The sequence below is a fragment of the Astatotilapia calliptera genome, chromosome 4 (genome assembly GCF_964374335.1).
Source record: "Astatotilapia calliptera chromosome 4, fAstCal68.1, whole genome shotgun sequence".
Classification (NCBI taxonomy): domain Eukaryota; kingdom Metazoa; phylum Chordata; class Actinopteri; order Cichliformes; family Cichlidae; genus Astatotilapia; species Astatotilapia calliptera.
The window spans coordinates 23,778,814-23,802,903 of record NC_137425.1 but is presented as its reverse complement, the minus strand read 5'-3'; the positions used below and the strand labels follow the sequence as shown (position 1 = coordinate 23,802,903).

The 24,090-nt window shown below is 41.5% G+C and overlaps 3 protein-coding genes and 1 long non-coding RNA gene across 4 annotated transcripts; 2 read left to right on the top strand and 2 right to left on the bottom strand.

The window, feature by feature from the left end:
- The first annotated feature begins 1,437 nt into the window (after nt 1-1,437).
- On the top strand, nt 1,438-5,642 carry napsa (napsin A aspartic peptidase). Its single transcript, XM_026165543.2, has 9 exons — nt 1,438-1,616; nt 1,907-2,060; nt 2,441-2,564; nt 2,925-3,043; nt 3,192-3,391; nt 3,523-3,645; nt 4,104-4,248; nt 4,341-4,439; nt 4,625-5,642. Exons 1-9 carry the CDS (start codon nt 1,549-1,551, stop codon nt 4,784-4,786), a joined length of 1,194 nt encoding a protein of 397 aa, XP_026021328.1. The 5' UTR covers nt 1,438-1,548; the 3' UTR covers nt 4,787-5,642.
- Nucleotides 5,643-7,500: 1,858 nt separating this feature from the next.
- On the bottom strand, nt 7,501-11,078 carry mief1 (mitochondrial elongation factor 1). Its single transcript, XM_026165542.2, has 6 exons — nt 10,972-11,078; nt 10,193-10,507; nt 9,870-10,023; nt 9,593-9,773; nt 8,915-9,186; nt 7,501-8,828 (listed from the first exon to the last, which is right to left on the bottom strand). Exons 3-6 carry the CDS (start codon nt 10,014-10,016, stop codon nt 7,992-7,994), a joined length of 1,437 nt encoding a protein of 478 aa, XP_026021327.2. The 5' UTR covers nt 10,017-10,023; nt 10,193-10,507; nt 10,972-11,078; the 3' UTR covers nt 7,501-7,991.
- Nucleotides 11,079-13,152: 2,074 nt separating this feature from the next.
- On the bottom strand, nt 13,153-19,193 carry LOC113021096 (uncharacterized). Its single transcript, XM_026165541.2, has 3 exons — nt 18,750-19,193; nt 18,224-18,625; nt 13,153-17,966 (listed from the first exon to the last, which is right to left on the bottom strand). Exons 1-3 carry the CDS (start codon nt 19,191-19,193, stop codon nt 14,067-14,069), a joined length of 4,746 nt encoding a protein of 1,581 aa, XP_026021326.2. The 3' UTR covers nt 13,153-14,066.
- LOC145428320 (uncharacterized) lies at nt 17,910-18,889 on the top strand. The gene is made up of 3 exons (XR_013908603.1): nt 17,910-18,329; nt 18,409-18,593; nt 18,776-18,889. It is a non-coding gene; the product is annotated as an uncharacterized LOC145428320 (long non-coding RNA).
- Nucleotides 19,194-24,090: the final 4,897 nt, after the last annotated feature.

Sequence of the window (24,090 nt, the reverse complement as noted above, 5' to 3'; positions counted from 1 at the left end):
CTTCAAGCTCGGTGGTTTACCTTTTGACGTTGGGAATATTTTCTTGGCACACTTTGAGGCCCACAACACCAACTGAGCATCAGTTAAACTGAACAGCCTGAGTAGTGTGCTGACCATGTCCATCCCTTCTTCAACACAGTGTATCGACCATCTGATGTCTGTTTCCAGCTGAATATCTGTCATGAAGCTCAAATCAAATCATCACAAACTGGTTTCTTGAACATGACAATGAATTCACTGTACTTAAATGGCCTCAGCTGTCACTAGATATTAATCCAATAGCACATCTTTGGTTTATAGTGGAATGGGAAATTCACATCACGGACATACAGCTGGTAAATCTGCAGCAACTGTGTGATGCTGTCATGTTAATATAGACCAGAATCTCTGAGGAAGGTTTCCAGCACCTTGTTGAATGCATGAAAAATTAAGTTAACGCAAAAGGGGGTCCAAACTGATACTAGTGAGGTGTACCTAATAAAGTGGTTGGTGTTCTGTGTTTCCCTTTTTATATTGAGTTGTCTCTGGATGAGGTCTCTTTGTCTCCTGCACATTTCCCAGCCTCCCCTGGTTTTTGGACTGTTCACCTTAGGACTCGGGTTTAGATCACAGATTACAGCTACTTCCATTTTGTTATATAATTATCTGTCATATGACGTGCTGTTGGGCACCACACATCATCACATCCCTGCCTATATAAACAGTAGGGATAAGTGTCTAATAATGCTACCCTTTTACTCCAATAATTACATGGATGTTTAATATATTTGAACATACCTAAAACAGTGTATCCAACCAACAATTTCAACTGTGAGGTAACAGTCCTAAGTGAAAACAAGCCAAAAGTGTGCATATTCATATTTGAGTAGGACTTTAAATGGTGAGCTTCTAAAAGCAGCGGTCAGTCATTTGGACACTGTGGAATGACTTTCTAAAAGCAGCAGAAGAAAAAAAATCGAGTCCTCGTGGCTTGGTTACTTCCCTATTTTATCAAAAACCACAGGCTGAATACTACTCGCCATGTCAAGCATTTATAAAAACCAACTATCTTATAAACACCAGTGCCTTTACCAAAGATGAAACTGCAGCAGGAGCCCATGTTTTTGAAACTCAATTGACACACACATCTCTCTAACTCTATTTAGTCAGGTCTGTGTTTGAGGAGCCTCATCAAAAGTAGCCTTTCACCAACAGCCAGTAACAAACTGCATGTTTACAGATTATTCACCGAGCTTTTTGTGGGACGTTTCCCATTATTTTAACACATCTGTGCAATGCGCAGTGAGCAGAGTAGAACTCGTGACCCGTCACACACCTAGTGCGCCTGTTTGTAGCTCTGAGTGACGGCCGCACTCTTCAACCAATGGCAGCTTCCTTTTCATTATTGCCCTCCAACCGCGGAGCCGCAGAGCGGACAAAGCCGAGTGAGAGCGGATGTTATCGAAGTACTTTCACTCAGCTTTAGTGCGTCAGTTGAAGTAGACGGTTCCGCGTTTCTGCGTCCATTAGCCTCGGAAATTAAGTGGACTTTTACTCTGGAGGTCAGAAATGAGTCGACTGCAGATACTTTGTGTGGCCGGGGTGCTGCTGCTAGCACAATGCACCGCCATCCTGAGGTAAATAACATTTATCTGCCAGTAGTGATGTAACTTGCGCGTGCTACTATTGCTATCCGTCCCTCTGACTTTAAATAAGGATTCATGAATGCTCGCGTGCTGTTGTCCTTTCCGGTCTGAGGCAGCACCTGTCGCAGGTGTACTTAAAAATATTATTTACTGCCAGTTTTGTCCACTTGAGAGGCTTCAGTGTGAGAAGGGTTTCCGTGTGGACAGCACCAGGAAGCTGCATCTTTGCGCGCGTGACTCGCGCGCGCATCCTTTAATTAAATCTCGTTTTGTTATGGCAGAGTTCCTCTTTATAAAACAAGGAGCCTGCGCCGCCTGATGAGCGATAATGGGTTGTCCGTGGATGAGCTGCGGGCTTTGGCGAAGAGCACCGGATCACCGGACAGCGCTCCATCCCCACAGCTGCCCGTGGAAAGGCTGACCAACTTCTTGGATGTATGTATCACCTGCAGGACACTTCAGTTAAAAGTTACAAATTAACAGTTCATGCATGAACGTAAATACACCTAATGTTAGTGTGCAGGTCTTATTCAAGGGTCAATCGCATATTTTAACCTGTGAGAGAGAGATTTTAAATTAAGTAAATATTAGACTTAAGCACCTGTGATAACACATGTTTTCCCACCCTTTTCTTCTTTGCTCTGTATTTGAAATAACTTGGGGGATGGAAAAAAAAGTCTGAGATTAATGCTAAGATTAATTTTGTGCTGAGAACTAGTACAGCTGAAAGGCAAACTGTTATATTGGCAGTAACTCCTGCACAATCCTGCTTAACTTTGTCGGTACTGCATTGTTTCCTGGTTTTGTCTCCTTAGTCTCAGTACTATGGGATTATAAGTATTGGCACCCCACCACAGAACTTCACTGTGCTGTTTGACACTGGCTCCTCCAACCTGTGGGTCCCCTCCATTCACTGCTCCGTGTTGGATATTGCCTGCTGTGAGTTTGAATATTTATTTATTTGTTATTTTTGAAAAAAGGACTTCAGATTCAAAAGCTTTTAGTAACTTTAATGCCAAAGTTTGATGGGTTCTTTCTCTGCCCTGTGCACCACCTTTCCACAAGATTTTATGAAAATACACTGTGGTTTTTACATAGCACTCAACAGTCAGAGACAGAGTGCTATTGACTTACTGGAACCACATCCTCATTTAGATTTGACAGCATATGTGGTGGATAATGGCAGGGGCCCCTCAGGGGCCTGGGAGCAGCTCACTGGGCAGCTCCCCATGTATGCAGGAGTATGAAGTCCAACAAATCCATGAATTTTAAGTATGATTGATGGTTTTCTCTTATCAGGGTTTCATCACCGCTACAACTCAAAGAAGTCGAGCACATATGTCAAGAATGGCACAGAGTTCTCCATCCAGTATGGCAGGGGCAGCTTGTCTGGCTTCATCAGTGGGGACACTGTCACTGTGAGTTTGAGAAACACTCAGTCACTATCACTAAGCTCTTTGTTTGACTGCATTTCTCAGTTTTGGTGATCACACCATTCCTGGCATTCCTTCGAAGCATTTATTGTGTATTAACCATTCCCTCTTATTCCTTTGGCATGGATTGCAGGTTGCAGGTCTGTCTGTGCCTGGGCAGCAGTTTGGAGAAGCGGTGAAGCAGCCCGGGATCACGTTTGCCCTTGCGCGATTCGATGGGGTGCTGGGCATGGGCTACCCCTCAATATCTGTAGCTGATGTCATGCCGGTGTTTGACACGGCCATGGCTGCCAAGCTACTCCCCCAGAACATTTTCTCTTTCTACATTAGCAGGTTGGTATGCAATTGACAGTTTAGCCTTACACTGCTGTATTATTTAAACTGTGTGGAGAAGTCAGCTGTGAAAATGTGTTTGGTGTTTTTTGCTAACACGATGGCTTCTTTTTACTTTTACCTTCCACCAGAGACCCGACCGCAGAAGTAGGAGGGGAGCTGACGCTGGGAGGGACAGACCCGCAGTACTACACTGGAGACCTGCACTATGTTAATGTGACACGAAAGGCCTACTGGCAGATCGGGATGAACAGGTGAGAAGGAACCTGAGTGGCTTTGTTCTTAAAAGTTGAATAGTCCACATGACACATGACAGACTTTCTGTTCCCTGTTTGTCATGGATACTATCCGTGACGTCAAAGTGAGCGTGCATGCAGGAAAAAAACATTTCAGATTAGATTAGGTTAGATTGTTATTATTTCTGCCTACAGAAATATATGTTTCCATAGTGTGGATCTGAGCACATTAAATGCATTAAGGGTATAGGGAATAGAAGGGTGCAGGTGGGTAGCAACACAGTTTGCAGAGGGGCAGCAGCTGTGCGTAAGTTAAAGCAGTATAAGCAGTGTGACATATGTGAGATTTGCCAGTTGGATGTGTAGGCGGATGAAAGTTGGGTTTAAATGTGTGGTGAACAGCAGATAGTGAACATAAGCTCATGCCCCTTCTTTCTTGGTCCCACCATGCTGGTTCCTTCTTACCGTCCCCACAGAGTTGATGTTGGCAACCAGCTGACTCTTTGCAAAGCCGGTTGCCAGGCTATCGTTGACACAGGGACGTCCCTAATTACGGGTCCTAAGGAGGAAGTCAAGGCACTGCAGAAAGCCATTGGAGCGATCCCCCTGCTCATGGGAGAGGTAAAGATGAGTGTGTAATTACAAGCCACCCACTGCATCTTTCCACCTTGATTTTTAACTTAATTTTGACATACATTTTCTGTCCCCTTCAGGCCTTGATCGAGTGTAATAAGATTCCAACTCTCCCCGTTATCTCTTTCGACATTGGAGGAAAGACGTTCAACTTGACCGGAGAGGATTATGTCGTGAAGGTATTGACTTAAACCAATAAGAAGTGGTGTTTTTAAGTCATAATAAAATCTAATGACAGTTTTTGTAATTATTGCCCAAAAACTGTAAGAAACAATCATCAGTTGTCACATGTCCTTTAGTGGTAGTGAGGTCAAAGATGATGATTGCTGAGGGTAAGGAGTAAAATCTTTCCCCTTGTTTGCAGGAGTCTCAGCTGGGTGTGACTATCTGTCTGTCAGGCTTTATGGCCATGGATATCCCACCTCCTGCAGGACCCCTCTGGATCCTGGGAGATGTATTCATTGGGAAGTACTACACAGTGTTCGACAGGAATGCTGATCGCGTGGGGTTCGCCCCTACCAAGTAGACAATGAAACAGTTTAAGATATACTGCACTTCTCCTTTTTAACAGTAATTTCACTTTAAAAGTCCCGCAATGCAAAATTTCATCGACAGTCTTGCTTTATTTGATTTGCAGAGATATCTGACATTTGCATGCAGAAATGAGGTTTTCATGAATCACCAAATGATTTGCAGTGAGCTAATAGGGACGCTACATTAATGACCACAAATCAAAGGAGTGATGTGAACAAAGGGACTACTACAACCCATTTTTTACACTTCTCTGTTTAAATACTTTTGATTTTTTTAGCTTTATCATATATTTTATAGAATACTATGCAAACCTGTGCATTTCAATGTCTTTGGATGGTTTAAATTTGTGTGATTTGAAGTGTGCGACACCTTTTGTACACAAAAAGCACAATAATATGAACAAAAGTACTGGGCTACCTACACATTACTCCTGCAGGAGCGGCTGGAAATCCATGCCATGAAGCTCCCAACATACAATTTTGGTGCCCATGTTAACGCCAGCAGAGGTTTGGACCTCTACAGTTACGGAGCCAGGAGAGCAATGGCAACTTTAATGCTGTCAGTGACCCCATCCTATAATTTTATATGGTTTGACTCTTTGTGGCTTGTTTTCTGAGGTATCTAAACATTTCCACTTTGCAATACCGCTTATAACTGATTGTAGAATATTTAGGAGGAAAGAATTCCCCAGGCTGCCTTGTTGCAATGGTAGCCATCCTATTACAGCACCATGCTTTAAGGTGGGGCCCACTGCTGTTGTCCATACAGCGTATATGAGGATTTGTGTAACATGCATTTTTGAATTTGATTACTGACTTTTGACAAAATAAAACTTTAAAATAAATAAATATTTTGTCACTTTTTTTGGGAGACATGTTTATTAGTTGTAACCCATCAATGTGGAACCACAATATGCTTTAAGTCAAAAACAACAGGGTGCAGAATGTCATTTTCATTTTTAATGTAGTATACAAAGAGCTGCACTGTTCAATGTTCAGCTTGGGGGGGGAAAAAACAAAACAAAAAAAAACAGCTGGGAAAAGTACATAGCATGCAACATGGTTTATGGCTAATATGCACTCCACAAGGTAGAGGTAGTGATCTACTTTGGGTTTTGTTTACAACATTACAAATGTGGCACAGTGACTCCCCTAGTTGTTTATAGCATAAACTAGGTCAGCAAAGGAAGACACTTAATTTGCAGAGAAAGAAGATCTACTGTAGTCATTTTTTTGTCCACACATCCAGATCAAAGCACTTAATGAAGCACAACAAGGAGTACATTACATGTTGAACCTGCATCAGTGCAAATAAATATGAAGCTCTTTTTGGTTACAAATGTACAATAAATACAAAAATATTTATTTCCCCCCCCCCCCCGTTACTGTTATCATCATCATCATCACCATGTAAGTGGTTATTAACTCGACGCATAACGGAACTATAAACGACCCCTCCATTATGTACACAATACAAATAGTGGGATGGGGACTGAGGGGACACTTACTCCATATCACTGCATTTTCTTCACTCTAAGGCTAAAAGTGACAGCAGACAGCGGTCATGTGATTATTTGGATGACATATTTTGAATACTGTTTTTGAGACTACTTGTCAGTGAGGCAGCTATAATAGTTACTCTACCGGTCACCTGACCATGAACTGATAGAATAATTTCACTTTAGAAACCCTGGCTATTACAGCTGCTGTTACATAACTGAAGATCTATGGGTAGATCCCTGTGCATCAGATCATGAGCCAAAACATTAGCACCTGTAATCTAGTCAAATATAGGACGATCTGACAGGCACACAGATCTGTTATGTGTCACAGCGGCAGTACTGATAAACAGTAGTCGTCCTCTTGACCTGCTTGATGTGGACTTGCGCTGCTCTAATCTGTGTCTGGCAACTTACACAACAGACTGGCACCGACAAGTTAATCAGGGTTTATATGCAAGCACACAAAGACAACAGGCTCTACTCTGACTGTGATCTGAGGCTTCAGTTAATACTGAGACTAATACACCAAAAGGACAAACAAAACCCCCTGCGGGTTAAAACCATGTTTGTTGTTCTTTAACTCTCAAATTGCACGAGGACAACGGCGGAAAAACTGCCAACACAAAAGAACCATCCTGCTACTAAAGACACGGAGGCCCAGATGGAGCAAGTGAATGCAACACATACTGGATATAGTTTAGAGCAATAGCAGGAAATTAAAGCAAAGGCCAAGAGATACAGCGCTTTCAGTCCTCCTGAATGCCTAACGTTGTTCCAAATTTATAGCAGGACACTAGTAATGAGAGAAAATGAACAAAATTAGGATTAAAGCATATCAGACCTGTGGATTAAAGCAGCAAACATGAGTCTGGAGATGAGCAAAAGCAAACAAAGAGCAACTTTGTATTCAATCATCACATGAATCCTCTTTTTTACTTCTCCTTTTGGGGAATTTCATCAACCAGCGACTACCCAGAAATGTCCTCTTTCTATTTATAGTAAACTTTAAATCAGTTACCTTGGTTGAACGGTGTGGAGCAAGACATGGACATACAACTCTGTATTTAAACCTGTTCCATATTAACACATGCAAACAGCAGACGTTCCAAACACACACTTAATGACTGTTTTCACATACCCGAGGTAACGTAAAGCATACAATAAAAAGCAGCCACTGTATTAATGAAGATTCCTCGCAGATGTCATTCAGGATGATTAACGATTTATTAACTTTTGAGTTGGCATACACACACGCAGCATTACACTCTGTTCTTTGAATCAAATCCCAAAAACTGAGTTAGCAATCGGTTCATGTAACCCTGACCTGCATCGGACACGTCTGTATTCCTAAAACACTGGACTTCAAGTGTAACACATTTCAAGTCTTCTGCAGGAACTCAACACTCGACCATAATGGTGCATCCATTCTTAACTTCATTAACACAATGGCCTTAGTGAGAGCCATCAGCACCAAAAAACCACCTCTGTTCTCTGAGATCAAAATAATATTTGGATCACAACGATACGTCTTTAATGTTAACATATCCCCAACATTTGAGTAACTGCTACTGTGTGTACGGGCCTCTGCATGTAGAGGAGGCCATGACTAATCAAGAGAGCATGTGTTGCACAAGAGAGGATTATTCCATGCACATGTTTTTATTCCCTCAACCGCGTCACAGCTCAGCGTTACCATTCAGAGGTGTGGTGGCTGTGCTGCAGTTCTCAGCAGTCCCCCGGGATCAGACAGCGCACAGTAGAGGGTATACCCTAGCTCGTCCACTTCTTGATCAGTCAGCTCACCAAACAAGTTCACTTTAGGGCTAAGGGCACACGGCAGCTTCCCAGCCTCCAAGTGCCCCACTAGCGCTCGTAGCAGCTGAAGGAAGCGGTCGGCCAGCGCTTCCTGAGTCCAGTCACCTTCTTTTTCACTGAGCAACAGGATGGTATTAGTGAGCTGGCTGGAGTTGAGCTTGTGAAGGGCAGGGTTGAGCTTGCACACAGCCTTCGCCACTTTGAGGCAGGTGCAGCGGCAGCCGCCATCCTCCTGATCTAGTGCCCTGAGCCGCGCGGTCTCGGCCACGCGGAAGCTCTGCCGCCACAGGTTTTCGTGGCGCTCTGCAGCAAACCGGTGCGGTTTGGCAATCAGTGAGGTTCCATCCTCCATCACGAGCAAAGGCAAGAAGTCCACATACAGCTTCCTGTCCGTCTCGTACTGTACCTCCAGAGTCAGCGTTTCGGCGGGAACCACAGGACGGATGATATAGTCGAGGACACTCCCTATAGCTGGCCAGTTAATAGAACCTGCAACAAGCTTCTCAAAGACTTCAAGCACTGATTTCGGGGAGAGATAACCTCCGACCATGCATCGGTCCCAATAGCTGCTGCTCCGAGGGAAATATTCCAAATTCTCCCTACGGACAAGCCAGAAACCTGGGACATTCATGATCGTGTCCTCTCCGGGGATGGACGACCACAGATTCTTCTCCAAGACAAGAGGCACCATGAGCTGGGCGTGGTCGGCTGTTACAACCTTGGAGGCAGAACAGGGGAGAATGGTTTCCAATTAAATGAATGTGTCATTATGAAAAAAACAATCCCAAAAATAAGCGCTCTTACCTGAAGGTCATCGTACAGACTGCCACTGAGGTACATCTCTCTGAGCGGCATGTCAGGCAGTTTGGCATGAAGAAACACTCTGAGCTCAGCGCAGATGTCCAGCGCCGCCCTCCTGGCCATGGCCTGCTCCTCAGCAGGGATGTTGACATTATTTTGGTAGAATTCCCACAGGTGTTCTTGCAAAGACAGACGCATCCGGGCCCGCATCATATCCGACCGGGTGGCATCGCTTCTTCCCACAGCAGCTCGACCCACAGCCCTTCGCAGACAGTCTGGGAAGAAAACAAGTTACAGATGCATTGTTTTAATAAGTGCAGCAGGATTTTGTGAGATTTCCTCATCTGCGCTTTCAGGAGGAAGCGATGGGTAAAAGTGTAATAGGATGGGAGTGGCACGGTTATGTTCCCTAAATATTCTAATATGACAGAACTAAATCTACGAAGACTAACTGAAGGGGCTTCTACAGTTTCTATAACATTACAATTAAAGATTAGTATAAAACAGCTGGGTATCTAAACTTAAACGAGCCAGCACCCACTATAAAGGAAGAGCAAGAATCCTCCAAACAGGCTGTCTGTCAGCAGATTAAACAAAAACATTTAAAAAAAAGATGAGAGCTGGCCGATAGTCTACCTCATATATAAGTTATAAATTAAAGGACAATTTGCTTCCCCTCACCTGGTTCAAAAGCATGTGAAGAAGTGGGCAGAGACTGCAGTGACCTGCTAACTGTGGACTTCATGTCATGGTTTAAAACCCTCGGGGACGACCCCATCCAGGCAGGCTCCTCCCAGCTTCTCTTTCCTGTCTGCTCCATCTTTGTGGGGCTGGTGGGAGCACTTATGGCACGATCATACATCTGCACATAAAATTCATTGTATTGGTATTAGTTAGTCCACCCCCGCACCACACACACACACACACACACACACACACTTTTCATGATAGTACTCACTCTTTTGACGGCTAGTGTTGCAATGCCAAGCATGGCTGCCCCTCCCACCCCCAGCACAAGTTTGGCATTTGAAAGCATGAAGTCAATAGCTGTTCCAATCCCATTATCATCCTTCTTTCCTTTTCGGTCTCCGTTCACCCCCGCCATCCTGGCACTGGGAAAAAAAAAAAGAAGAAGAAGTGGAGTCAGGATGCCTAGGGTGGGAAGAGCCAAGAAATCAGTGGATAGCTCATCACCATGTGATCTTGTTTACATCACTTCCTACAAACTAAACCATTACAAAGAATGTCTGTTTACTCCTGACGTTTTACGTGTAAACCCACCTGGAAGATGTACCTTCGGACAACCTTTAACCCACCACCTGATGGCCCCTGATCCCCTTCCTCCTACATAAGCCCACCCAGTCGGCTGCTGAGAAAGAACCGGCCCCTTTTCAGGGCCTCCTCCTTATCTTCTGGGACCGTCAGTGCCTGGCAGCGGCGAAACTCGCGAGCCACGGCGCGGCGATAGTAATTCCGGTCTGTGTACTGAAGGTGTCGGCCTGCCCGGAGCAGCGCCCTGTAGAGCTCCAGCACCGCACTGCGAGACCAGCTGCCCATCAGGGATCACACATGGAGAGGAGGGGGATACCCTTGCTCCTGTGCAAAGGGTGAGCACAGGGTAGATGATTAGAGGACTGAAGTGATAGTTAGAAATGACTTCATCCGTGTAAAAATCCAACCTTTAAAGTGGAAAACCAAACATGCCACACGCTGTAAAAACACAGCTGCAGCGTCAGCTCAGACTGCCACGTTAGCCTCTGTGTAAACCTAACCAAGCAAACACTAAAGCTCGCAGTCTGTTTTCTGGCACATGTTATGGGATCGTTTCATCAGCGAAAAGAAAGCGTTGCCGTGTTACATACCGAGGCTCACTAGTCTTTAGAAAATGGCTGGATCAAGTCACATCTCTTTGTAGCACAACACGCTAACTAGCTGCCGAAGCAAGCGCTGACCTTACTTTCAGCCAGCTTTATGGACAAAATATGGTCATAGAAACGTTTCTGCGAGCGAGGATAAACGAGCCACACAAAGACACAACAAAACAAATCTAAGCCACCTACTTCTCAGGAAAAAAGGACCAAAGATAGTTTGTCTTCTGGGGGAAGCAGACCTCTGCTCTAGCCGGGGGTCAGACTCGATAGTGGAAACCGGAAACAAATAGTCTGCTATTCATACAGTATATCCGGGTCAGTTTTTAGTGTTTTTTTACGCTTTTATTTTGAATTAATAACATTGTCCGTCGAATTATATTTTTAAGAAATTGTGCCTTAATTTCAATTCAGTTTTAATTTATTAAAATCACAAAGACACAACATTTATTTATTTTTAATTTATTTATTTAATAATAATAATAATAAATTTAATACTATGAATCTATATTGAAATAAGGTTATAGCTGATACCTGTGTAGTACTGAGGTCTTAAAGTTCAAAAAGGTGATGTTTTTCAATTTTGTGTTTTCACTATTTTGCTGTGGTAACAGCAATCTCCAGACAAAGAACTTTTTCTTAAACTTGATTTGGAAAAGGGTTTTATATATATGTCTGTTGTATCTAAACACGGGTAATGTAATGCACTGTACACCGGAGCTAGTCAGTCATTTCTTATCCAAAATGCTGCAGCCACATTACTGACTGGGACAAAAAAAGAGAGCTCACATCACTCCGGTGTTGGAAGGCTTTTTGTACGTTACAGAATCAGGTATAAATTGGCACTATTTGTGTTTCAAGCCTTAAATGGTCTCGCGCCTGCAAATGTGGTGGATATGCATCCCGCATTTAAAGCTTATTTCAAATGGAGCTCATGCATTTGCTATCATTGCACCAAAACTCTGGAATTACCCTCCAGAGAGACCCTGGACAAGCATCAGCTGTGGCTATTTTTAAAAAATCTAAGCCAAAGATATACTTTTTCTTTCATACTTTTCTTTCTTTCATACTAAACTGCTGATTCTGGAATTCTGTCTGGAGGATTGGTTGCTGTTTCATGTTAAAATTGTGAATGCATGTAGCATAATTTTTTGTCCAAGTGTCACTTTTTTCTAATAAATTTTATTGGAAGGATGGATTAAAATTGACAAACAAATAAACATTTAATTAATATTAAAAGATGAAAACTGATGCACTCAATTTTAATGCAATCAAGAAAGAACTTTCTGTAATTTTTCTCTATTGTGGAGAACAGTATGTATATATATATATATATATATATATATATATATATATATATATATATATATATATATATATATATATATATATATATATATATATATACACACACACACACACATATATAAATACAGAGACAATATAAATAAAATATACGAAGGGGATAAATAGAATAAATAGGAATAAAAATAAAAATACAAGTGAATTGCACATTTCAAGTATTGAGTCTATTGCACCGTTGACTATTTACAAAAGTATTGCACAAAAGGTATTGCACAGTGAGGTGAAGAGGCACTACAGCTTAGTTGTTCCCCCCTCCTTTGTCCTCCTGTTTCCCCTCCCTCTCCCCTCCAGGGAGGAGTTAAACATAAAATATATATATACATATATATATATATATATATATATATATATATATATATATATATATATATATATATATATATGTATACATACACATTCTCCCAAAGACAAGAACTAACAGACTTAAAAACTCCTTTGTCCCACACGCCATCAGACTGTTTAACTCCTCCCTGGAGGGGAGAGGGAGGGGAAACAGGAGGACAAAGGAGGGGGGAACAACTAAGCTGTAGTGCCTCTTCACCTCACTGTGCAATACCTTTTGTGCAATACTTTTGTAAATAGTCAACGGTGCAATAGACTCAATACTTGAAATGTGCAATTCACTTGTATTTTTATTTTTATTCCTATTTATTCTATTTATCCCCTTCGTATATTTTATTTATATTGTCTCTGTATTTATATATATGTGTGTGTGTGTGTGTGTGTATATATGTATATATATATATATAATATTCTGTAACTCTGTAACTTCTGTCGGTGCTGTGCTTTTTTGGAAATCGAATTTCCCAGAGGAACCCACCCGAGGGATTAATAAAGTTCTATCTAATCTAATCTAATATATATATATATATATATATATATATATATATATATATATATATATATATATATATATATATATATATATATATATATATATATATATATATATATATATATATATAATATGTATGTGTATGTAAGACTTTATAAGAACATGTCATGATCTTTTTAGTTGCATCAACAAATGTTTATTAAATCAACAATAAACCAAATAGCTCTGAGCAATGTGAGACTATTTGGAGAATCAGTGAATCCAACCAACTTTGCCAAATGACACTGAGGCAGCTGACACTGTTATCATTTTAAACAGTTGATATATATCATTAAACTATCTTAAACAGGATTATTAACGTATTCTGATTTTTTTTCTGATAAACTCCAATGGCATGAAAACATATATCTCTTAGTCTCAAGAATGTAGATCTCCTATGAAAAGGGTCAATTGGATAATCCATACGAATCTGTCACTGATATTTATTTTGGATCCAATAGTTCTTTTGAATATCGATAATACTGAGTGCAAACATCAGTGAGTCACGATCCATTTGACCTCAGCAAAAACATTTACATAAAAAGGTAATGTGATAGAAACAACAACAAAAAACACGACATCATGGAAAAAATATAAAGAGGTGACACTTAAAATAGTATACAACGTTTATGTAAAGTCATCAAATTATCACTCAATTAAAATGTATTTACTTACTACAATTTAAACCCAGTAAATAATGATTTTGTCAATAGTGAAAATCAGTCTCATTACAAGAACATGTATACATAATTCAAAATCCATTAACGGTTCATGCATTTCCACACACATTAATGCTGTGATCTTACCACTCTACATTTAAATGCATATTTTTTCTTTTACAGCTTCTGCTGGAGTTGTAAAAATTTGCAGAGTGTCAATGACCAGGTTGCACTAAGGGAGCTCTAAGAGATTTCTTCTGTCCATGACATATGTGGAAAATTCTAGTAATCTAGGGATTACTGAAACATTTTCATGGTACAATTCCACATGCATTATAGCCATTTTTCAAGTCAATTTCAATGGCTTGAAAAATGTGGAAAACTCATAATCAAGGCATGTACTTAACCCCTTTCATCCTGGGGATGATATGTATATCCCTGATATCATCATGCTGGAGCAACCAACACAAGTAGCGCTCGGTCCCCATACCCCATCCACTGGTGAGGAGTGGTTTCACTTGGCGCATGTTAATGTACCATTTATAAGATTTCTCTGACACTCCATGATGCCTCAGAGCCTCTTGTACGATCTCAGGAGTTGAATGGCGTTCACCAAGACCTACAGTCTCACCCAGCCCCAGCAAAAGGTCGGCAGCTTTGGCTTTGCGTTGCCCAGTGCCCTCCACATATGCTTGGTAGAATGGAACTGCCAGATGGTCCATCTCGGTCAGCCAAACAGCTCCACCATATTTCTCAATTAAAACCCGCTCTCCTTTACGTGTTAACTTTCTGCCAAAATTCGGCTGACCATCTTGGACCCACTCTAAACAGTCAGCAGAGGGCATCATGGGGATGGACTGGTCTAGAGAGACTCTTGAAAGTCTGGATTTTCCCTCCAGCTTACTGAGCAGAGCTGTGACATGTGCAAGGGTCCCAGCAGTGTTCAGGATTATATCTGAGTGTTTCTTCAACATGGACTTGGTGAGATGAACCAAGTATCCCTCTGCTATGGACATTGCATTGTCCATGTCACCCTGCAGTTCACACTCCACATGATAGAACTGGTTTAAGTGTGTGGCATCAGGATCTTCCCCTCTGAAGCTGGGAGATATGTAGTAGGTCCCTGGCAGGTTTTCCTGGAAGCGAAGGAAGTATTCCAGTACAAATTGCATTGAGTCAGCAAGGTACACACCCTGGCCCAGGAGATTGACAGAAACTGGCTCTGAGTCAGAACCCAAGCCCATTGGTGAGGAGATGGTGTCAGTGGTGAGAGGTGTCAGAGCATATGCGTACTGGCAGGAACTGTTGAAGTATTCCACTGTGCTGTGGAAAAGAGTGTTTTGGATCTTGAAAAGGTTTCGATACCACTGGCTCTTGATGGCTGCCATGGAGTGAGACTCAGGATCTGTCCAGGAACGAGCAGGCTTGCACTGGGTAATTTTCAAGTGGATGGTTTTGAGGGTTTCAGAGTCAGCGGGTGGGCCATTCAGTGATGAAACATATCCAGGGTAGCTTTGGAAGCATTCTGTTTGCAGCTCAGCAGGTTTAGTGCCATCTGGTGAAGGTAACAGAGGGATCAACTTGGCATGAGCATAGTCGATCTCAAATCCCTCAAAGATCAGTGCAACACTTGGAGCTTTCATCCCCTCTTCCAGCAGTCGAGCAACTTTGTAAGTGGCCAAGATCAGTGCTGTGTAGTCAGGTTCCTTCAGTTTGAAGATGTCACTGGACAGAGGTTTGCGTGGCACCACAACAGTTAGACCAGGACTGTTTGGATAAGGTGTCAGAAAGGCAACAAACTCACTGTCTTCCCACACTCTCCACTGTTGCTGCTCCCCACGAACAATGCGACTGAACAGGTTGTCATTGGATAGGTCCCCCAAAAAATCATAGCAAAAAGGTGCATTTGGTGTTGGCAGTGCACTTCTAATCTTATCTTGAACCCGAGCCAGTGTTTCATTATCCCAGCGTGGACCACTTTTTGAGGTGCAATAGCCAGGATTATAAGCGTGGAACTCTTCTTCACTAGCAAGATGGGGCTGCCATTTTGGCTCTAAGCCATGAAGAGGGAGGAGTCTGATTTGTGCTGGCTCATCAGGACTTGGATTGAATACCAAGGCACAACGTTGCACTCCCAGTCGCTCACATAACAAGTTTGAGACAACTCTTGCTCCTTGTAGCATAGCAACAAAATCAGCTGTAGCTAAGTGGAAGATGCTGCTTGCCCCACTAAGAGTTTTTCTAGTCAGAATCGTTGCTCCAGGGATCCAGGGTTTGAGATTTAGATAAGCAACAAGCTCATCTGTTTCCCAGATAACATTAGGGGGATCTCTCAGGGGTCTGAGGACCTCTACTCGTGAAATGCCACAAATCATTGAGGCCACAAAAATCACACCAGCATTTGTCTCAATGACAGCATCACCTTTAGCGTCCAGAGCAATGATTCCAGCACAGATCTCCTTCAGATCTTCAGCTATCACTTCTCTGCACGCTTCCCTAAGGCTGTGGCCTTTATGATGGTATAGACTTGCTATTTTCTGAGCAACTGTGTTCCTCAAAAAAACATCCCCATCTCCAGAGCAGGTAATGGCTAACTTTTCATCAGCATATATACCTGCTCCTACTACTGCTGTGTCCCCAACTCGCCCTTTCAGCTTTCCTACCAACCCGCCTGTAGAGGTTGCAGCAGCCAATCTATTCCAGCGATCCAAGGCCACAGCACCAACTGTCTGTGGATGATTGTTTTTGGAGTTTTTTCCACTACTGAGTTTTGCAGTTAACTCTCTGTGACGTACATCAGTGTAGAAATACTCAGGGCCAACGGGCTTCTGCTTTTCCTCAAGCTCTTCAAGAAACTCCTCAACTCCGTCTCCCACGATCAGTGCATGTGAGCTTTTATCCATTACACACCTGGCTGCTTTTATTGGGTTCTTTAGACTTTGCACACAGGCAACAGATCCTGACTTCTTTGTACTGCCATCCACAATGGTTGCTTCCATTTCATTTTTGCCATTTTTGTTAAATACAGAACCTTTACCTGCATTGAACAGAAAGCAGTCTTCCAGAGCTTCCACTGACCTCTGAACTGCATCCAGACTACTGCCACCTTGTTGAAGCACTTGGGATCCGAGAGTTAAGGCTGTTTGTAGAGCAAACTCAATGACCCCTATTACTTGGGAGTTCAGCATTATCTCTTCTCCAGCACCCCCATGAATCACTAGAGTGTAGTCTGGACTCATGCCAAGGGTACTACCAGCAGTGCTTTTGTCTGTGCTCTCTGGATAATGAATTTTCTCTCCATTAAGTTTCTCTCTTTGACCCTGCTGAAGTAGACACTCAAGGGCTCCCATTTCACTTGCAATGGCATATCTAACAGCTAGAAGCATCAATAACTTCAGGTTCATCTTGAGGTTTTGTTGGAGCTTGTCTAGTGCAAGAGCAAAGCTACCTTTCCCATTAAGCACAATGCGAACCTTGTCCCTCTTCCCAAGGTAGGTTACAGCTAACTGATCTTGAGCATAGACATTTCCTACTCCGCACTCTACTCCTTCCATGAGATCTGTACCTGTCAGATACACAGATGGACACCCAAAGGGGTCCAGGAACCTTTTCAAGGGATTTTCAGATGGCAAAGCTCGGCGCAGAGCAGCTAGGTGGGGGCCAACACCTTGACCACTTTTGGTGTTTTTTATTAGCTTCTTATGCTCCAGAAATGCAACATGGAACAACTGCAGTAGGTCAGTAGTGTATTGGATGGAGTTATCTGGACCAATGCAGGATGCCAGGGCACCTACTAACTGACGAGAATGCGTGGTGATTGAGTATGTAGGGTCACAACGACCATGTTTGTAGTGGCGCATATGGGAAGGTGTCACAAGTATGTGATTTGAAGCAGCTTCTCCAAAGGTCTGCCTCATGGAGAGCTGCAAAGAGAAGTTGATCCAGGCATCATATAGACCTCTGTGCCCTCTGAGAGTAGAGAAGACATCAGGATAGGAGGAGATGTCAAAGGTGAGAACTGGGTGGTTTGTTTTTAAATCGAGGCTCTGTTGGGGGGTATTTACACCCTGTAAAGGGAATGTTAGAGGATGGGGACAAACAGAATTAATATTGTTTACTGCAACAGATCCAGTCATGTTTTCAGTGCCAGTATGCAGTGGGTTTAAGTCAACAGTCTCCGACAGATCATACACATGTTCAGTCACAAGCCCAGCCACCATCCCATCCACAGCACTGTGCTCAAACACCATTCCAGCTGTGCAGTTTTTGAACACAACCAGGTTCAACACCTGTCAAAAAACACAGAAAAGAAAGGGATTATTTTGGGTTTCTTTGCCCTCCTTGACCCTGAATTGGATAAGTAGTATAAAATGGATGGATGGATGTCCTCTACAAATCAGCAAGCAATAAACAAATTATTTAATTATAACTCTTAATTACTACTCTGAGGCTTTAAATCTTTTAACAGTTGTTAAAACTATAATAAAGTTTCGCAGTAAAGAGCTAATACAGCTGAACTAAGCTTGTTCTAGTTTCCCTCCATTACCTTGTCATAGTATCTCAGAGATGGATTGTGTCCTCCTCCTCCCAGCCTCACTGCATTGAGGATATCAGCCAGTTCAGAGGGTGCATCATAGTCTTCCAGACAGAGCGTAAGTATAGCACTCTCCATCAGCCTCAGTGATGTCAGTGCTGTTCCTCCTTCCTCAAGGATCTTTTCCCTTCTCGCAGCCCAGGTCTTACGCTCCAGAGCTGTGAGGTTGCAAATGGATGAAGGATCATTTTGTTTCCCTGCCCTGGGTTGATCCATCACCTGAGCAAGCTGGTTATAGATGTCAATAAATGACCGCGCAGAAACTGGCCCACCAGTGCTCGGTCGCCACAGTATGTCAACAGGGAACACTCCCCCAACACAGGTAATGACAGCATGGAGGCTGTCAGGGAAGATCTGCAATTACAAAGTCTACAGATTAGAAAATATTTGATATACATTCAGTAGGTTAGTACATCAATAGATAAAGAATAAAGTCTTTTAGGATTCATCAAGATAGTTGTACTGCTATTAATCTCACCTTAATTTCATCTTGAACCCTCCCAGGAATACGGGTGGCAGCGAATACTTCAGCCTGCTGGGTATGCTCCATTGGAATATTGCCTTCCAATAAGACGGGCTCACTGTAAAGCTTTGCTGCTGCCCAGAGCAGAGCAGCTGCTCTACTAAGCTGGTTACATTTCTTTGCTTTAGATGGAAGAAGAACTACAGGGAGTGCTGTGGAGATGGGGAGAGGGTCAGCACAAGACAACAGACCTCTTTTGAACTGCTTTGTCACCCAGTTCTCTTGGCCTGCAGCACTGGTTGCTAATTTCTGCTGGGCTTCTTTAAGGAGCTCTCTTTGTTGTTGCAACGTACTTTTGAACTCTGGGTAAAGATCGGGTCCTAAAGTAAGCTGCAGAACACGGCTCACTTCTTGCAAGGTAACATCCAGATCTGGAATGGGGTAGTCGAGAAGGGTCATCCTGTTAATACAGAGGAGGCTTGACAAAAAGAAAGAAAAAGAGAGAAAGTCCATGACCGCTCCAGGTACTTTGTGAGATTTTCCAAGCATGCAAAGAACCAAGACTGATCTTGTTTTGTTTTTTTTTCTTTGTTTTTTTTTTGTTTTTGTTTTTGTTTGTTTTTTGCTTTGTTTTATTATTTTCTTCAAGCCCTGTGTACAGGAGCTGCATACAAAAAGATATTTTGTGAAAAGGGTTGGCGTAATAAGCAAATGCTTCAGCCAATACCTTTTGATTAGCCTTGTCTCATGCTTTCTTTCTTTATGGTGGATTTTTGTTCTGTTTTCACTGTTTGTTTGTTTTCACTGTTTTCACTGAGATTTGAATTTGAATGCTAATCAATAAAATCAAAATCAAAGTCAAAAATCAAAGTCAAAGACAAAAAGAACCAGATACCAATACTTGTGCACATTTATCAAGTCAGAAGACTGATGGATTTAGTTTAAACAAATGGGGCTGACGTAAAAGCTGTAGAACACTATTCTTGCAGCACAGTTACTTTGTAATACAGTATGTCTAAGTAATATGACAGTCAAAAGTGGTTTTTAAATCACATTTTGTAAGGATCTAGAGGTTTGGTTTATAATTAGATATTTGTAAAAGTAACTAAACTATGCACTTTCTGGAGAACCTGTAGGGGAATTGTTGCTACTGCTGGACTTCTCCAGCAACACACAGCAGACCTTCAGTATGTGTGTTTAAAAAATTGGCAGATTAACACAATTTAAAACTGGGAACAGCAGCTTAAATACTTGAAGCTGTGATGATTTGTTTAAGCTGGAGTATGACCTGACCTGGGATAACTGTCCTAAAAGTATGTTTTTGTTCCCATACTGTAACCTCAAATGCAAAATCTCAGACAGTTCAGGATAATGACATGCAGATGGTTGAACTGGTTTAAAGAGGGTGAAAATGTGTGTAGATTCATTTCAAGGAGGGCTCTATAATCATATTCAACTGTCAGTCTAAGAGAGAAGGACAAGTTGTAAAAGTATCCATCAATCAGAGACAGAAAGAGGAGATTCAGATCCACTAAAATGTTAAAAATGTGGTCACAGGAGCAAGACAGGAAGAGAGGTCATTTCTGCTTTTCTCCCAAAAACCTTGAATATCTTATAATTGGTCTCAGAGAGGCAGTTGGATATCATATTGATGCATGCTCAATCATCCAGGTAAGTAAATCCCCAAAAGTTGATTCTGTTCATCTGGACGTAGCGTTTTGTGGGCGAAGCGTTTCATCACTCATCCAAGTGACTTCTTCAGTCTCAGCTGACTGCAGGTTTCCCCAATCTTATAAACTGTACAATTGCATAATGACTGAAACCAGCACCACTGAGGGAACAATGGACTGGGAGGTCAGTTCCTTGGGTCCTGGCCTTGCAGTCAGCTGAGACTGAAGACGTGGGGTAATACCACCATAAATATGTAATCAGGTAAGGTTTTCTAACACAACATTTAACTACATACACATGTGGTATTAAAACCTTTGTAGATCAATGTATTTATAATTATTAATTACCAGTTACCAGTTCTGTCTCTCTATATTCACATGTTCCTATTTTCTGCTAAGCACTCCAGGGAACTATCTACATGAACCACGTGACCACCCCTGACATAACTCTTACCATTCGAGGGCCCTGCTATGGATGTAACTTCTATCAAAGCTAGCTAACATCCATAATGGTAAAATTAGGAACTTTAAACAGAGCTTGACAAACAAATATGTGACATTGCATCTTTTGTATAGAGCTTGTACCCTAAGCTGTGCCTTTTGTGTTTGTACTGATTAGAAAATGTTAGCTTATCAACATAGAATGATGAATATTCCAAAATATTACTCTATATATTATAATATTCCAATATATCACTATATTACTGCTGTTGTTAAAGTGAATTGTTAAATGTTCTCATTTTTATGCTTACCATCTCTACATTGTTTTAACTCTGTGATGAAACAATGTAGAGATGGTAAGCATAAAAATGACAACATTTAACAATTCGCTTTAACAGCTGTTTTGTTCCACAGTTTTTATTGGCAAACTACACCTCAGATCTCACATGTAACACAAACTACACAAACCGGCACACCACAGTGTATTTGTCCATATAGCTACTGTATAACAGAACATTTTCCCTTTACGGTTTCCTCACATGATGTCCAACCATTCTCACATTAGCGGAGCCTGTAAGTGAATTATCTGATTTATGTTTAAGAGCCTGCTGAGTGAAACACAGATTTCCTTGTGCTTCAATGAGGTGAACATGAATGGAATGCATCCAGATTTTACTTCTGTATTAGACAATACCCCCAGCACTCTACAGCTATACAGAGCCTTGTAATGGCTCATAACTAAGCTCATCTGCTCACACGTGAAAGCAGTTACTCCCTTTCCCTAACTTAAGTTGGCCAGGGTTTTTTTGTTGCTGGTCGTCAAGGAAACATGTCCCTCGCCAAATGACTTTTTGGGAAATTAGATTTCTCCTGATTGGTCCCATCAGTTTGAATCACCCACACAATGCTGGCTGTCTGTCCTTTATCCGAATCTTGTGTTCCATCTGATGGATTTGGGTTCTGCAGGGAAGCAGGTCTTGTGATTCCAAAAGCTCAGCTACCAGAACTACTACTGTGTGTTACATCATAGAGTAGAAATAGCCAACTGATGGGCAATAAAGCAACAGTAACATTATTTTTGAAAAAATCTAAACGAATTAAGAATAAAAAAATCTATTATTTTAACCTCATCACATACTGGGTCACCAGCAAAGCTCTTAGAGGCAGGGCCTGGATTTCAGTTGAACCACAGTTTAGTTTAGTTTAAGAAACTAGAAAATGTTGCTTTTCAGATCAACTCACTTACAGACATTTTGGCCTTATAGTTCATCTCTTATAAGATTTTCATTTGGTTATGCCAAATGGTGGGTGTTATTTTGTTAATATTTCTGCAGAGGAAACCAAAATATAACAAAGGTTATTGTAATTGTGTTAAAAAGATATTTTTTAAGCCTCTGAAGCACTATTTATTTCCAAAAACGTACAAAACTCATGCCACAGAAATAGTTGTCAAAAGCTTATCTGAAGAAAATGATCCACAAAAAATTGATTTTATAACATTTCTTAATATTGAAGTCTGTGCATTAAGGGTCAGTACTTCAGAAATATCTTCAATTCACCTTAGACGTTAGTATGCTGTATGCTGTACATGTAACTGCATCAATACAAATCAAATCATTATCTCCTCATCATATTTGAAGGGCTTTGAGTGCAGTAACAGTAGAAAACTGCTCCATAAACACCAGAACATGAACCCTTTACCTTTATTCACCTGTACGTTTTATTTAGAATAAAATAAACTTACCTCGCTATGAAGATGTCTCGAGATCTGGCCAGCTGGTAGGGTGGAAGACCACTCAGTGGAAATAAAACTTGGTTGGACTGGAGAGACAAGGCTTTGTCTATAACACACAGGCTGTGACTCCAATTAAGCAATTTAGTCTCTTGCCTGTCCCTTTTCTCTACCTCTCAATGCCTCTCACTCAGTCGTCCTCGTGCTCTCTGCCCTCAGTGGTTCTTCTCTAGTGTTTTTTTTTAATCCTCTCTCACACAATTTGGACCCTCACAATGCAGCAAAAACTGCCAAATACACTCAGGAAAGTAATTCCTGGAGTTTTATCAGGTAGCGTCTTAGGAAGTGAGAGATTCAGCAGTTTGTGTTAGTATAGCAGACAACAGTACATCTGCATTAACGGTGTGCCCCTTTTTTATACCGGGATCAACTTCTGCTTTACGCCATCTGTGTGTGTGTGTGTGTGTGTGTGTGTGTGTGTGTGTGTGTGTGTGTGTGTGTGTGTGTGTGTGTGTGTGTGTGTGTGTGTGTGTGTGTGTGTGTGTGTTTGCACTTTTCTGTTCACACGAATGTAATATATATGCAGTTTTTTGTAGATCATAAATATTTTGTGACGAGTATGGGAAATAAGTAGAGATTAAAAAAATGATCACATATAGTCAAGCTCACAGGAAAAGTTATATGACCACTTTGTTATATTGCATGTGAAAATAATGTGAGGATATTTTTCATGCAACTAAACATTTACAGATCGTGTTTTTGCTTGCTTTGTGCATCATCATCCCCTTCAATCTTTATCATCATCCCCTTCAATCTTTATCCCTTTAGGAGTTTTAGGAGCTCTGATTTTCTCCTTTCAAATGAAAATTATAAGAGAAAATCTGCTTTTGAAAAAAAGTGACATTTTCTCACCAGACAAGATGTCACAATTTTGTCACCAGGTGGAACTACAGCATGACAAAATGATGACCTTTTGTCACCAGATGTTTTATCACCACATGTTTTGTCCGATGATTTTTGTCTTTGCGCAAAATGTGTTTGCATAAGAAGAGTTCCATCTTCTGGATAGAAATGATCCAGAGAGACTGTTGGATTTCTTTCACTGTTAAGAAACCGGCATGGATGTTTCTAAAAAAAAAGGATAGTAACAGAAACATATGTTGCCTATGTTGCCATAATCTCACAAAGACAGCATTTCCATGCACAATTATGGATTATTTCATTGCAGTAAGGTTCAATGAAATGTGCATTTAAATACATCCCCTCGCCATGCTTTAATATGTATTTAATTAGACCGGTTTTTAATTAAATACATACAGCACAGCAGACAGGACTGAACCTGTGGACGACCTGTACGTAACAAATGGCTAAAAACAAAGATTGAAGCATAAAAACTGTAGAATAATACAGAAAGTCACCTGCAGTGTCTGAGATTATTAAAGTATTATTAGGTTATTGAATAAAGACACTAATGCTGCACTAGCATCAATCCTATGAGAAAAAGAGAGTCCCA

What these genes read in the sequence shown, in the direction of transcription:
- napsa (XM_026165543.2), top strand. Translation starts at nt 1,549, where the DNA reads ATGAGTCGACTGCAGATACTTTGTGTGGCCGGGGTGCTGCTGCTAGCA. An exon ending in CGTGTTGGATATTGCCTGCT is followed by an intron (nt 2,565 to 2,924) that starts GTGAGTTTGAAT and finishes TTCTCTTATCAG; the next exon opens with GGTTTCATCACCGCTACAAC. An exon ending in TGGCAGATCGGGATGAACAG is followed by an intron (nt 3,646 to 4,103) that starts GTGAGAAGGAAC and finishes CCGTCCCCACAG; the next exon opens with AGTTGATGTTGGCAACCAGC.
- mief1 (XM_026165542.2), bottom strand. Translation starts at nt 10,016, where the DNA reads ATGGCGGGGGTGAACGGAGACCGAAAAGGAAAGAAGGATGATAATGGG. An exon ending in CAACACTAGCCGTCAAAAGA is followed by an intron (nt 9,774 to 9,869) that starts GTGAGTACTATC and finishes TTTTATGTGCAG; the next exon opens with ATGTATGATCGTGCCATAAG. An exon ending in TTCACATGCTTTTGAACCAG is followed by an intron (nt 9,187 to 9,592) that starts GTGAGGGGAAGC and finishes TTTTCTTCCCAG; the next exon opens with ACTGTCTGCGAAGGGCTGTG.
- LOC113021096 (XM_026165541.2), bottom strand. Translation starts at nt 19,193, where the DNA reads ATGACCCTTCTCGACTACCCCATTCCAGATCTGGATGTTACCTTGCAA. An exon ending in GGGTTCAAGATGAAATTAAG is followed by an intron (nt 18,626 to 18,749) that starts GTGAGATTAATA and finishes TTGTAATTGCAG; the next exon opens with ATCTTCCCTGACAGCCTCCA. An exon ending in CTCTGAGATACTATGACAAG is followed by an intron (nt 17,967 to 18,223) that starts GTAATGGAGGGA and finishes GTTTTTTGACAG; the next exon opens with GTGTTGAACCTGGTTGTGTT.